General features: G+C 49.1%; 1 protein-coding gene across 1 annotated transcript in view; it reads left to right on the top strand.

The window, feature by feature from the left end:
- The first annotated feature begins 6,620 nt into the window (after positions 1-6,620).
- Positions 6,621-14,786, top strand: part of OTOP1 (otopetrin 1) — a 38,554-nt gene continuing 30,388 nt past the window's right edge. The window contains exon 1 of the mRNA XM_063603680.1: positions 6,621-7,401. Coding sequence (XP_063459750.1) covers positions 6,999-7,401 — 403 coding nt within the window. The 5' untranslated portion in view covers positions 6,621-6,998. The remainder of the gene's footprint in view (positions 7,402-14,786) is intronic.

The following is a 14,786-nucleotide window of genomic DNA, read 5'->3' as shown; positions in this document are numbered from 1 at the left end:
AGTGGGATCAAGATCCTGAAGCATTTGTTCAAAAAGTTGCAACAGGATATGAAACATGGATTTCCTAGTACTATCCTGAAGACAAAGCACAATCAAAGTAATGGCTACCAAGAAGTGGAAGCGGGTCAGTCAAAGCAAAAGGAGACCAGTCAAGAGCACAGGTCATGGCAACAGTATTTTGGGGCTCAAGGCACTTTGCTTGTTGACTTTCAGGAGGACCAAAGAATGGTAACATCTGCTTATTATGAGAGGGTTTTGAGAAAGCCAAAGCTTTAGCAAAAAATTCTTGGGAAAGCTTCAGGAGAGTCCTCCTCCACCATGACAATGCTTCTGCTTATTCCTCTCATCAAGGGCAATTTTGGGAGAATTTTGATGGGAAATCATTACAGTCCTGATTTGGCTCCTCCTAACTTCTTTTTGTTTCCTAATCTTAAAAAATCTGTAGAGGGTATCCTTTTATCTTCAGAATTTAACTGCATTGATATGGTTAAATTCTCAGGACCTTCAGTTCCTTAGGGGTGGGCTAAATGGCTGTAGCATGACTTATAGAAGTGTCTTGAACTTGATGGAGCTTATGTTGAGACATAAAGTTTATATTTTCCATTCATTTTTTCCAAGTTTTGAAGTCCAAGGGTACATGTGGAATGGCTAGATTGAGTTCATTAATCAATGCATTACTTTGCATACTTATTTTTTGTGGTGAGATTTCTTAAAATCTATTCTTCACAATTTTCAAAATGCTATAAATTGTTATTAACTATAGTTACTGTGCTGCACAATAGATCTCTTGAACATACCTTTCTTACTTAACTGAAATTTTGTACCCTTTGACCAACATCTCCCAACCCCCCAATTCCCCCTGCCGCCCAGCCCCTGGTAGCCATTATTCTACTCTCTATCTATATGACCTCAGCTTTTTTAGATCTACATGTAAATGAGATCATGTGGCATTTGTCTTTCTGTGCTTGGCTTATGTCACTTAACATAGTATCTTCCAGGTTCATATCCATATTTTTGCAAATGTCAGGATTTTTTTTTTTTTCTTTTTTGAGACAGGGTCTGGCTCGGTCACCGAGGCTGGAGTGCAGTGGCACAATCTCAGCTCGCTGAAACCTGGACCTCCCAGGCTCAAATGATCATCCTACCTCAGCCTCCCAAGTAGCTGGGACTACAGGTGCGCCCCACTGGGTCTGGCTAATTTTTTTTTTTTTTTTTTGAGACAGAGTTTCACTCTTGTTGCCCAGGCTGGAGTGCAATGGCGCGATCTTGGCTCACCCACAACCTTTGCCTCCCGGGTTCAAGTGATTATCCTGCCTCAGCCTCCTGAGTAGTTGGGATTACAGGCATTTTTAATAGAGACGGGGTTTCTGCATGTTGGTCAGGCTGGTCTCGAACTCCCGACCTCAGGTGATCCACCCGCCTCAGCCTCCCACAGTGCTGGGATTACAGGCTTGAGCCACCGCACTCAGCATTTTTTTTTTTTTGTAGAGTTGAGGTTTTGCCATGTTGCCCAGCTAGTCTTGAACTCCTGGGCCCAAGCGGTCCACCCACCGTGGCCTCCCAAAGTGTTGGGTTTACAAGCATGAGCCATTGTGCCTGGCCATTTCCTTCTTTTTAAGGCTGAATAGTATTCTGTTGTGTATGTATACAATGTGTATACATACACACATTTTCTTTGTCCATTCATCCATTGATGGATGCATAGGTTAATTCCATATCTTGACTATCATTTGTGTGTTATGGATTTAATTTTTGCTCAGCAGAAGATCTGTTGAAATCCTAACCCCTGGTACCTCTGATTGTGGCCCTATTTGGAAATGCAGTGTTTGTAGATTTAATTAAGACGTAAATTACAGTGAAGTCATACTGGAGTAGGTTGGGCCCTTAACCCATTATGACTGGCGTCTTTATAAGAAGAGGAAAAGAGGCACAGATGCAGAGGAAAGATGGTCAAGTGACAACAGAGGCAAAGATTGGAGTGATATAGCCACAAGCCAAGGAATGCTAAGGGTTGCCAGCAACAAGCAGAAACTGGAAGAGGCTGGCGAGGACCCCCCGTTGGAGCCTTCAGAGGGAACTTGGCTCTTCGGACATCTAGATTTTGGACTTCTGGCCTCCCAAACTGTGACAGAATAAATTTTCATCGTTTTAAAGCCACCCAGTTAGTGGCACTTTGTTACACCCATCCTAAGAAATGAATACACTTGGCTGTGCACAGTGGCTCACACCTGTAATCCCAGCACTTTGGGAGGCTGAGGTGGGTGGATCAGAAGGTCAGGAGTTCAAGACCAGCCTGGCCAGCATGGTGAAACCCCATCTCTACTAAAAATACAAAAAATTAGCCAGGCATGCTGGTGTGCACCTGTAATCCCAGCTACTCGGGAGGCTGAGTCGGGAGAATCACTTGAACCCGGGAGGCAAAGGTTGCAGTGAGCCAAGATCAGGCCACTGCATTCCAGCCTAGGCGATAGAGTGACACTCTGTCTCAAAAAAGGAAAAGAACAGAAACGAATACACTAACTCTTTTGTTCTTAAAAATACTGGGATTACATAGATACCACCAAAGGTGACTGGGAGCAAAATGTTCTAATTGTCCCTTGGGACCTTCTATTGTCTCCAGTAGTTGAGTGTGCCAGTGGGCCTCTGGCCTTGTGAAATCCCATTATCTTCACTGGAAGAAGGGAGCCCATGCGATCATTAAAAAGGAAACAACAGGCGCTGGAGAGGATGTGGAGAAATAGGAACACTTTTACCCTGTTGGTGGGAGTGTAAACTAGTTCAACCATTGTGGAAGACAGTGTGGTGATTCCTCAAACATCTAGAACTAGAAATACCATTTGACCTGGCGGTTTCATTACTGGGTATACCCAAAGGATTATAAATCATGCTACTATAAAGACACCTGCACATGTATGATTATTGCAGCACTATTCACAATAGCAAAGACTTGGAACCAACCCAAATGTCCATCAGTGATAGACTAGGTTAAGAAAATATGGCACATATACTCCATGGAATACTATGCAGCCATAAAAAGGATGAGTTCATGTCCTTTGTAGGGACATGGATAAAGCTGGAAACCATCATTCTCAGCAAACTATCGCAAGGACAAAAAACCAAACACTGCATGTTCTCACTCATAGGTGGGAACTGAACAATGAGAACACTTGGACACAGAAAGGGGAACATCACACACTGGGGCCTCTCGTGGGGTGGGATGGGGAGGGATAGCATTAGGAGAAATACCTAATGTAGATGACGAGTTAATGGGTGCAGCACACCAACATGGCACCTGTATACATATGTAACAAACCTGCACGTTGTGCACATGTACCCCAGAACTTAAAGTATTAAAAAAAAAAAAAAAAAAAAGAGGAAGGGAGCCCATGTCCGAGGGCAGCATGCCTCCCCATCCATCTGCGTGGTACTGAATCATCACTGGGAGGCAGCTGCCTGGTCAGGACATTTCCAGCTTTTACACTGATTGAGCCATGCCACACAACTCTCAGGACACAGTGTGGGCAGGGGTAAGATGCGCCAAATGTGGTGAAAACAGCAGGCCTGGATGCCACCAGAGCATCGTTTCTGACCCCTTGTATCTGCCCACCACGGAGCAGGGGTCAGTCGTAAGAAATTGGGGGCCCCGTGTAGCTCAGACTTTTGAATAAAATCTCACCGGTGGAAGGTAGAACACAGTGTGGGTAAATCTCTCAGTTTTATTTTATGTATTTATTGAGATGGAGTCTCACTCTGTCATCCAGGCTGGAGTCCAGTGGCACAATCTTGGCTCACTGCAACCTCTGCCTCTGCCTCCTGGGTTCAAGAGATTCTCCTGCTTCAGCCTCTCAAGTAGCTGGGATTACAGGTGCGCACCACCATGCTGGCTAATTTTTGTATTTTTAGTAGAGACGGTGTTTCACCATGTTGGCCAGGCTAGTCTCGAACTCCTGACCTCAAGTGATCTGCCTCGACCTCCCAAAGTGCTGGGATTACAGGTTCTCAGTGAGTTTTAACATTGTCTTCAGATTACAATAAAGGGGGCTGACTTTAGCCTCCAGAAACTTTCATTTCATTGCTTCTTAAAAAAATGCAGGCCAGGTGGGGTGGCTTATGCTGGTAATCCCAGCACTTTGGGAGGCCAAGGGGTGGATCACGAGGTGAGGAGTTAAGACCAGGCTAGCCAGCATGGTGAAACCGCACCTCTACTAAAAATACAGAAATTAGCCGGGCATGGTGGCAGGCGCCTGTAATCCCAGCTACTCGGGAGGCTGAGGCAGGAGAATCGCTTGAACTCAGGAGGCAGAGGTTGCAGTGAGCTGATTGTGCCACTGCACTCCAGCTTGGGTAACAGAGTGAGACTCCATCTCAAAAAACCAACCAAACAAACAAACAAACAAAAAAGTGCAGGTAGCCCGGAGACAGGCATTCCACTTGATTTTCAGATGGTGACTGAGCTTTATTTATCTTTGTACTCAACGGGTTAAGGTACTGCTAGCTGCTGTAACATTTCAGACTTTGGTGGCTTAGACAATGGAAGTTTATTTCTCACTGATGTAAGGTCCAGCTTCGGAAGGAAAAGCCGCCTCAGTAGTCACTGGGGAGACACGCAGACAGGCTCTTCCATCTTCAGCTCAGGCTCCCAGGTTGCTCTGGCTGTTGGTAGGAAGAGGAGGGGAGAAGGTGGAGGGTCCCTAGTAGGTTTGCTGGATCTTCTCTCTGGATTGCCTTTCCAGACCCCTGCTCCCTTCCGCCTGACCATCCACTCCTAAGCCTAAAGAATGTGCAGGAGGCTGGACGTGGTAGCTGGAGCCTGTAATCCCAGTGCTTTGGGAGGCCGAGGTAGGAGGATGGCTTGAGCCCAGGAGTTTGAGATCAACCTGAGCAACATAGTGAGACCCCTGTCTCTACAAAAATCAATTTAAAAAAAATGAGCCAGGCGTGGTAGCACACACCTATAGTCCCAGCTATTCGGGAGGCTGAGGCGGGAGGAGCACTTGAGCCCCAGAATTCGAGGCTGTAGTGAGCCATAATCACACCACTTCATTCCAGCCTGGGAGACACAGGGAGACCCTGTCCTTATTAAAAGATAAAAATAAAAGAAAGAAAGAAGACTATGCAGGTGTTGCCTCCTCCCTGAACCTCTCAGCCTTCCTGCAGACCAGGGCTCCTCCCAGGCCCCTGGTTGTAGCCCTGCTCAAGGGTGCTGTGCTGCTTACTCTGTCCCCACTCCCAAGCTCTTAGAAGTTGAGGGCTAAGTCTCACAGGTCATGATCCCCAGCTTCCCAGTGAGGGCTCATTAGCTGTTTGTTTATTGCTGTTTCTCTACCTGAACATCAGCTCCACCTGAGCAGAGCCTTTCATAGCTGAAAACCCAGCGCGTAGAACAGAGAGCAGCAAATGATTCATAGGTCAACACATACATATGTGTTGCTCAAATGCATGAATGCGTGAATTGGAAGAATGATGGTGGCAAGGTGAGGTCCCCCAGGTTGACTCCTTGCTAGCCCAGGACTCCCCACCCCTCCTTTACTAGTCAGGACCTGCGATTGCAATTCGCTGCGCTTAGCGCAAAACAAAAACGTGGGCCCTCTTGTTCAAAAATTAAGAATTTCAAGACGGCAAGAACCTTAAACCAAGAGCGAGAGGGTGTCTTCCGGGCCCAGCCCTGGGCTGCTGCACGGTGGGATGTGGGCTTGCCCCAGGCTCGCTCCCAACTCCCCTCTCCAACCTGCGGCTGGGGGGCTGGGGTCCGGCGCCTCCTGTCAGCCACGCCAGACCCGTAGAACGCTCTTGGGCAGAAACTTCCCAGACCTCCACTTAGCGGCACCCGAGCGGGGCGCCCTGGCAGACTCAGCCCCCTTCCGGGAGCAGGCGGGTGCCAGGCGGGCACCGGGGCTTTGGAAGGGGCTAGTGAAGACGCTTGGGCGCCGGTAGCAACAGGGTAGACCCCGGGGCGTCCCTCATTCCAGCTCCTCTGGGTCCAGAACGGCTGCCGCTCCTTTGGGGGAGGGTGCGGGATGGTCTCTTTTCTTAGAAAGTGGCTCAGGTCTTATTCTGCGCCTGGGCATCTCGCAGCCGACACACAGGCACACCAGACGGACAAACAGAAAAACCCACAGAAGGCGGCCCCTCCCCCAATTCAGAGAGCCAGTGACGGGCGCTCCTCCACCCCTAACCAGACACACCCGATAACAGACGGTCAGACACAGAGTGACCCGCACAGAGAAGACAATACAGAAATACGCAGGGACGAGTACAGACCGTCGGACGCTCGGACACGGACCCAGGCAGGATCACCTGGACCTCTGGGTTCCCCAACGGAGACCCTCGGGGAAGGCCCGGAGCATCGCACGCCCCTGTGGAGCCCCGGGCGCCCCACTTGGCAGCAGCCACGCCCCCCGCGCACACCCCCCTCGGGCTGGCTCCGGGAGACCCCCTCTCCCCAGTCCTGCAACCCCGGGACCCCGGGAGGCACTTCTTGTCACCCAGCGTTTCCGGGGCGCCCGGACAGGGGCTGGGTGGGCGGGCGTCGGCTCAGGGGTGAGGGCTGCAGACGGCGGGCGGGGGCCGGGCGCGCGGGCGGAGGTGCGGGACGACGCGCTAGTGTCGTGGCAGGGCTGGCCAGTGTCCCAGGGATCAGGAGCGGGGAGCTGTCCGCGTGGGTCCCGGAGGGGGCAGATGGCTGCCCCGGGCGTTGCCCAGTGAGGGGCAGCGGGCAAGGGAGCTCGTAGAATCCCAGGTCAGCGGGGTGGGGCGCTGGGTAAGTGGACAGGGTGGTACCTTGACGGAGGACGAAGGGGCAGAAGAGGGGAGGGCGGGCGTCGGGAGGTGACAGGAGAGGGGGCAGGTTGGCAGGGGCGTGGGGTAGGAATCGGAAGGGAGTTGAAAAGGGAGGTGCTGGTGGGCAGAGGCGTCGGGGCAAGGACAGGAGCCAGGAGCGCAGGCGGGGCCCGACGGCAGCCACCCCCGGGACCAGACTTGGCGCGGGTGTCTCGAAGATGCTCGAGGGCCTGGGGTCGCCCGCCTCGCCCCGGGCAGCTGCAAGCGCCTCGGTCGCAGGGTCGTCGGGGCCAGCGGCCTGCTCGCCTCCCTCGTCCTCGGCCCCGAAGTCCCCGGAGTCCCCGGCCCCCCGGCGGGGCGGTGTGCGCGCCAGCGTCCCACAGAAACTGGCCGAGATGCTGAGCAGCCAGTATGGGCTGATCGTGTTCGTGGCGGGGCTGCTGCTGCTGCTGGCCTGGGCCGTGCACGCCGCGGGCGTGAGCAAGAGCGACCTGCTGTGCTTCCTGACGGCGCTCATGCTGCTGCAGCTGCTGTGGATGCTGTGGTACGTGGGCCGCAGCTCCGCGCACCGCCGCCTCTTCCGCCTCAAGGACACGCACGCCGGCGCCGGGTGGCTGCGCGGTGAGTCCAGGCGCCGGGCGAGCGGGTCTCCGCCTCCTCGCCCGCTGGCTGCATCCTGAGGCTGCTCTGCGCCCTTCCTACCGCTGCCGTCTTCCCTTCAGCCTTTTCTGCCTTGGTCTCTCTGTGCATCTTTCCTAGCTTTCCTGTCTGCCCTTCCTTTTTTCGTCTCTCTCTCTCTGAAGCCTGGGTCGCCGCAGGAGCCTCCTCTCCGCTTCCAGACGCTTCCATCATTACAGCCACAGTTACAGAAACCTCTCTTGTCCTTCCCTGACTTAAAGCCATGCAGTGGCCCTACTGACCCCATGATGGAGGCCACGCTCCCTCTCCTGACACTCAGAGCCTTCTAGCACCCGGCCCCCGAGGGCCTGTTTCCTTTGATCCCCTCCTTTGTTCTCATCCTGTTCTGGGGTCATTCACGCGGACTTTCTCTCCCGTCGCAGGATCTCTGCCTCTGCACATTCGGCACCTTCGGTTCCCTCCTCCAGGAATGTCTTTTCCACTTTCCCACCTGCCCCTCTGCTTTCCGAGACAGGGCTCAGGCCTCACCCCATTCTCCCCGCGAAGCTTCTCCGACCCCCTTCTCCTCCCGGCTTTGCAGGTCTGACCACGTGCCCCCAACCCGCACTGGGCTCCAGTGTTCTTGTCAACATGTCTGTGCCCTCCACTCCACCGGGGAGCTCTGTGATCCCTGTCTCTCGGTCCTAGAGCCACCTCAGGGCCTGGCACGAAGTGGGTGTTGAGAAAATGAGGGGGGATGAATGAAATAATGAATGCGTGGATGCAGGGTGGGGCAAAGAGGGATAGAGGCTCCTGCTGGTACTCACAGGCATTGGCTGAAATTGTCAAGATAGGAGCTCTTTCTTCCTCAAGGGGCTGCCACATTTTTTTTTTTTTTTTTTTTGAGACAATGTTGCTCTATCTCCCAGGCTGGAGTGCAGTGGCACAATTACAGCTCACTACAGCCTCTTCCTCCTGGGCTCAAGCAATCCTCCCACTTCAGCCTCCTGAATAGCTGGAACTGCAGACACACATGGCCTTGCCCAGCTAAGTTTTGTTATATTTTCTACAGATAGGGCCTCGTTGTGTTGTCTCCTGTTCTCAAACTCCTGGCCTCAAGGGATCCTCCTGCCTTGGCCTCCCAAAATGCTGGGATCACAGCCATGAGCCACTGTGCCTGGCTGGGGCTGCCAGTCTTGAATGGGAGACAGACATGGTGCAGGTGAAAGGGAGGAGGCCATGGGGAGCATGCTTGTGAAGAAAGCTTCTGTCTGAGTAACCTTCCCAGGAGAGGCCAAGTGCATTTCACACCACGTGGTCCAGGCACATCACACATTGCCACTTGGACTCTCATATTAGACCTGAATTTAAATCTCCATTAGAGTGGGGCTTCCGTGTTCCTTGCATGCATGACCTCGGGCAAGTTACTTGATTGCCTTCCTTACCCTGAACCCTGGTTTCAGCATCTGCAGAGTGGGGATCTCACACTGGATAGGATCCAGTGACTGATGAGGTGGCTGCCCAGCACACACTAGGCCTCCTTTCCACACTTCTTTCAAAGGTCCTGGCCAGATGCCACCTTCTTTACAAATGCCTGGCAGGAATGACTCCTCACTTCTATGGGCCACCATGGCCCCCTTCTGTAAAGCTCTTTTGGTTCTTGTCCGTTTCTGCCTTGTATTATGACTGTTGGATATTAGCCTTATCATCCAGAAGAGATTTTAGACTTCTTAGGCTCAGGGACTAGATCTAGTTCATCTTGCTTTTGGGGAAATTTGACACCATTGCAGCGTGGCCCAAATTCCTGTTCTGAAAATGGTTGTTTTAGGGAAGTTAATGGTTTTGTGACTCTGTGAATGACAGTGAATCTGGTGCTATTTAAAACAAGGCACGAAGTGTTATTTTAGGATATTGACTTACACAGGCTAAAAAGTATTATACACATGAGCCTTTACCTGTGTTTTCCTACAGTCAAAGCCCCTTTTCTGTTCCTCACTTCTTTTTCTCCTCCATCGTTTTTTCTCCCTTCTTCCTTCTCTCCTTCTCCTTTCCTTTCTTCCTCCTCCCTCCCTCCCTATTCCCTCCCCTTCCCTCCTCTCTGCCTTTCCTTCTTTATTTTTTTTTTTTGAGATGGAGTCTTGCCCTGTCGCCCAGGCTGGAGTGCAATGGTGCGATCTCGGCTCACTGCAACCTCCACCTCCCGGGTTCAAACGATTCTCCTGCCTCAGCCTGCCAAGTAGCTGGGATTATAGGCGCCTGCAACTATGCCCAGCTATTTTTTGTATTTTTAGTAGAGACGGGGTTTCATCATGTTGGCCAGGCTGGTCTCAAACTCCTGACCTCGTGATCTGCCTGCCTCAGCCTCCCAAAGTGCTGGGATTACAGGTGTGAGCCACCATGCCTGGCCTCCCTTTCCTTATTTTTTTCCTCATTATCTTTCTCTCTTCTCCTCCTTCATCCTTCCTTCCTCTCTTCCTTCCTCCATCCTTCTCTCCACTATCCCTCTTCCCTCTCTCTCTCCTCTCTTTCTCTTCCTTCCTCTCTTCCTCTCTCCCCTGCTGTTTTTGTTTTTGTTTTTGTTTTTGACATGGAATCTCACTCTGTTGCCAAGGCTGGAGTCATGGGTCACTGCGACCTCCACTTCCTGGGTTCAAGTGATTCTCCTGCCTCAGCCTCCTGAGTAGCTGGGACTACAGGTGCACATGCCACCACACCCAGCTAATTTTTGTATTTTTTAGTAGAGACAGTGTTTCACCATGTTGGCCAGGTTGGTCTCAAACTCCTGAGCTCAGGTTATCTGCCTGCCTTTGCCTCCCAAAGTGTTGAGATTACAGGCATGAGCCACCACGCCCGGCCTGGTGCATTCAGAATGTTCCTCCTTCTCCTTCTCCTCCTCCTCCTTCTTCTTCTTTTTTTCTACTCAGTCTGTGCTTATCCAAGAAATGCTCTTCTTTATATTGAAGTGCAGTTAACTTCCTAGAACCATCATCCTCTTCCCCAGAGCTTCTATCATCATTCACTTATTCATCCACCATCCATCCATCCATCCGTCCGTCCGTCCGTCCGTCCGTCCGTCCATCCATCCATCCATGTTTTTTTGTTCTTCCTCTCTCTCTGCCTCCTTTCAGGTTGACTCCGAGCATTGGCACCTGAGTCTATGGGTGAATGGTTGCACCATTTCCCAAGATTGGGAAGCCAAAGGGAAGAGCAGGGTGGGGACACAAAACCAATGACATGTTACATTTCTCCTATGGACATGCTATGTTTGAGGTGTCTTTGGGACACAAGTAGAGAGGGAATAAATGGGCAAGGTAGAGAGAGCACGTGATAGGTGTTCAGTAGATGACAGCTGTTTAGACATTCAGTGAGTTGCCCCATAATAATGTAATTCAAATGAGGTGTGTGTATCATGGAAATGGTGTTGGCTCTGGAAGGTTTGGCTTGAGGTCTAAGCTCTATCACCGTCACCTTTCTGAGTCCTGCTTTCCTCATCAGTAAGATAAGACTCCCAGCTGCCTCTCTGGGAGGAGCTGGGGGATGTTGAGAGAAGCACTTTGCAAAGCCCTGGCCATTCCTGTGGGTTCCTCAAAGAAGCAAGAAGCTAATTATTAGTGTTGGGAGGCCCTGGTGCCAAAAGGAAGCACCTTCAGCCCCAACAGGGACTGGGGTTTCCTCTGGAATTCTAGCTAGAAAGACAGGTTTGACTCAGGAACTCAGCTCTGCCCTGGTGTTGGTGACAATCTTAGATCAATAGGCAGAGGGCAAGTCCCTCAGGAAAAAGAGCAGTGATCCCCAAGATCCATTCTGGGGCCACTATGAGGGTCTTGCTTAACTCCATGCATTTTCTTACATATTTGTTTTCTTAGATGATATTTCTGGTCCAGTGGAAAATATAGACATAGTGTCATGATTTCAACACAAACAAGCAAATGTGGCTGCCAAAAAATCAGATGCAGGCTTGGCTTTCATTGGAAAGGAAATCAGACTGTGTGTGGAGGGTCTCATCCTCCTTGAGCATTTCACAGGCCACTGGAAAGAGCGGCGGCAGGAGGAGCAAAAGGAGGGTCAGTCCAGAAGAGAGAAGGATGCGGAGGTCACAGGGTAGAAAGTGCTGCTGCCTTGCGCCTGTCAGCTCCAGGCCATCGTCTGTCTTTCAGCAAGTAAGAGTCATTTCCTCTGGGAAGCCTCTCCCGATAGTTTCAGACCAGGGGCAGCCCCCAGGTTGTATGGTCTCATAGCACTCTTCATTTTCTTTCTAGCACTAATCAAGCAGGAGATTGTACTATTCAGTGACTGTTGGGGTAGCCAGACTGAGCCCCTAAAGGCAGAGACCCTGTCTGTGCTTACCATTGTATCCCGAGCTCCTGGCACAGTGCCTAACATGTAGTAAATGCCAATTCATATCTACTGAATAATTGAATGATTGGATGGATGGATGGATGACTAGATGGGTGGATGAATAAGTGAATGATGACAGAAGCTCCAGGGAAGAGGATGATGGTTCTGGGAAGTCAACTGCACTTCAATATAAAGAAAAGCATTCTCAAGTAAGCACCAGGCCAGGCGTGGTGGCTCACGCCTGTAATCCCAGCACTTTGGGAGGCTGAGGAGGGCAGATCACCTGGGGTCAGGAGTTTGAGACCAGCCTGGCCCACATGGTGAAACCCCGTCTCTACTAAAAATACAAAAAGCTGGGTGTGGTGGGACACAGCACATTATGAATCATTTGCTGCTCTCTGTTTTGGGCACTGGGGTTTCAGCTATGAAAGGCTCTGCTCAGGTGGAGCTGATGTTCAGGCAGAGAAACAGCAATAAACAAACAGCTAATGAGCCCTCACTGGGAAGCTGGGGAGCATGACCTGTGAGACTTAGCCCTCAACTTCTAGGAGCTTCGGGGTGGGGACAGAGTAATCAGCACAGCATCCTTGAGCAGGGCTGCAACCAGGGACCTGGGAGGAGCCCAGGTCTGCAGGAAGGCTGAGAGGTTCAGGGAGGAGGCAACACCTGCACAGTCTTCTTTCTTTCTTTATTTTAGTTTTATTTTTTAATAAGGACGGGGTCTCCCTATGTCTCCCAGGCTGGAATGAAGTGGTGTGATTATAGCTCACTACAGCCTCAAATTCTGGGGCTCAAGTGCTCCTCCCACCTCGGCCACCCAAATAGCTGGGACTACAGGTGTGTGCTACTATGCCTGGCTCATTTTTTTAAAATTGATTTTTGTAGAGACAGGGGTCTCGCTGTGTGGAGTGCCTGTAATCCCAGCTACTCAGGAGGCTGAGGCAGGAGAATTGCTTGAACCCGGGAGGCAGAGTTTGCAGTGAGCCAAGATCATGCCACTGCACTCCAGCCTGGAAAACAGAGTGAGACTCCATCTCAATAAAATAAAATAAAATAAAATAAAATAAAATAAAATAAAATAAAATAAAATAGAATAAAATAATATATAAATAAAGTAAGTACCAGCTGGTGATGGTAGGGTACACTTTGAGAGATGTTGAGCCTCCTAGCCCTGAGCTTGTCCAAGTAGAGGTCAGATGGCTGCCGGTCATGATGCATTGGAAAGCATTCTTGCATGGGATAGAATGTAGACTAATTCTGTGGGACTTTCCACCTCTAAGAGGGGGGTTCAAAATTCTAGACTCCTAGGAGGGATTTGGGTGCCTAACAAAGAGGAGGGGGTTCCCTCTGCCATCACTGGATGGATACCCTAGGTAGTCTTTGGATTATTCTCAAGTATTGTAGCTGGTAAACTTTCTAATTGGTTCTAATGCATCAACTTTTTCTTGGCGATTGAGTGATGATAATAACATCCGTCTTATAGAAGTTTCTAGGTAAGGAAAACTGTTCTAGGTGACTTCCATGTAATGACTCACTCAATCTCCTCAGCACCCCTATGAGATAGGTGTTATTACTGTCATTACATCTTAGAGATGGGGAAACTGAGGCAAAGGTAAGTTAAGTGATTGCCCAAGGTCATCAACTAATAAGTGGTAGGAAATGGGCAGCTGGCCTCTGCCACTCTATGTTCTACTGTCTTTTAGAGCATATTTTTTGTCAATATTCCACGGACATCCAACATTGTATACTCTGTTTTGAGGTATGCAAGATTTTATATACATATCAAAGCAAGTTCATTGATTGTATGATTCAATTCTTCTATGTCTTATATTTTGTCTACTTGATCTGTCTAGTTCTGAAATTTTCCGTTCTGTTTTTTTATTACCAGCAGTTAAATATATAAAGCAGGGAGGCTGAGGCAGGAGAATCCCTTGAATCTGGAAGGTGGAGGTTGCAGTGGGCAGAGCTTGCACCATTGCACTCCAGCCTGGCCAACAAGAGCGAAACTCCATCTCAAAAAAAAAATATATATATATATATGTGTGTGTATATACGTGTATATGTATATACACGTATATACATATATATGTATATACGTGTATATACATATATATGTATATACACGTATATACATATATATGTATATATACGTATACATTATACGTATATATACATATATATGTGTATACATATATGTGTATATATACATATATTTATACATATATACCTGTATATATGTATACATGTATATGTATATACATGTACATGTATATATACATATATACGTATATACATACACATGTATATATACATATATGTATACATATATACGTATATACATATACATGTATATATACATATATGTATACATATATACACGTATATATATTTATACATATATATGTGCATATATATAAAGCAAAAACTGTTTTATTTGGGCACACATGTGGCTGTTATATCTTCCTCATACAGTATGTCTTTTTTTTTTTTTTTGAGACAGAGTCTCGCTCTGTCGCCCAGGCTGGAGGGCCGTGGCACGATCTTGGCTCACTGTAAGCTCTGCCTCCTGGATTCACGCCATTCTCCTGCTTCAGCCTACCGAGTAGCTGAGACTACAGGCACCCGCCACCATGCCCGGCTAATTTTTTTGTATTTTTAGTAGAGACGGGGTTTCACCGTGTTAGCCAGGATGGTCTTGATCTCCCGACCTCGTGATCCGCCCTCCTTGGCCTCCCAAAGTGCTGGGATTACAGGCGTGAGCCACTACGCCCAGCAATCTGTCTTTTATCATATGTAGTGATAAAGGAGGAAGGATTCTTTATCCTACTTATTACGTTAACTTTAAATCCCATATGGTCTGATATTAATATTGCCATTCTGACTTTCTTTTTGTTTGCATTCCTCTTTGTCCACTACTTTATTTTAAACCTTTATTACTTTGTTAAAAGTGCAATTTGTGTAAAGATCATGTAACTAGGTTTTGTTTTTAATTCAATCTTCCTATTCTTGCTTACTACTTAGTGGGATGATTTAGATCATTCTAATTTATA

This window comes from Pan paniscus, chromosome 3 (genome assembly GCF_029289425.2).
Source record: "Pan paniscus chromosome 3, NHGRI_mPanPan1-v2.0_pri, whole genome shotgun sequence".
Taxonomy (NCBI): domain Eukaryota; kingdom Metazoa; phylum Chordata; class Mammalia; order Primates; family Hominidae; genus Pan; species Pan paniscus.
The sequence above is the reverse complement of the archived record's forward strand: the minus strand, read 5'-3'. Positions and strand labels throughout refer to the sequence as shown.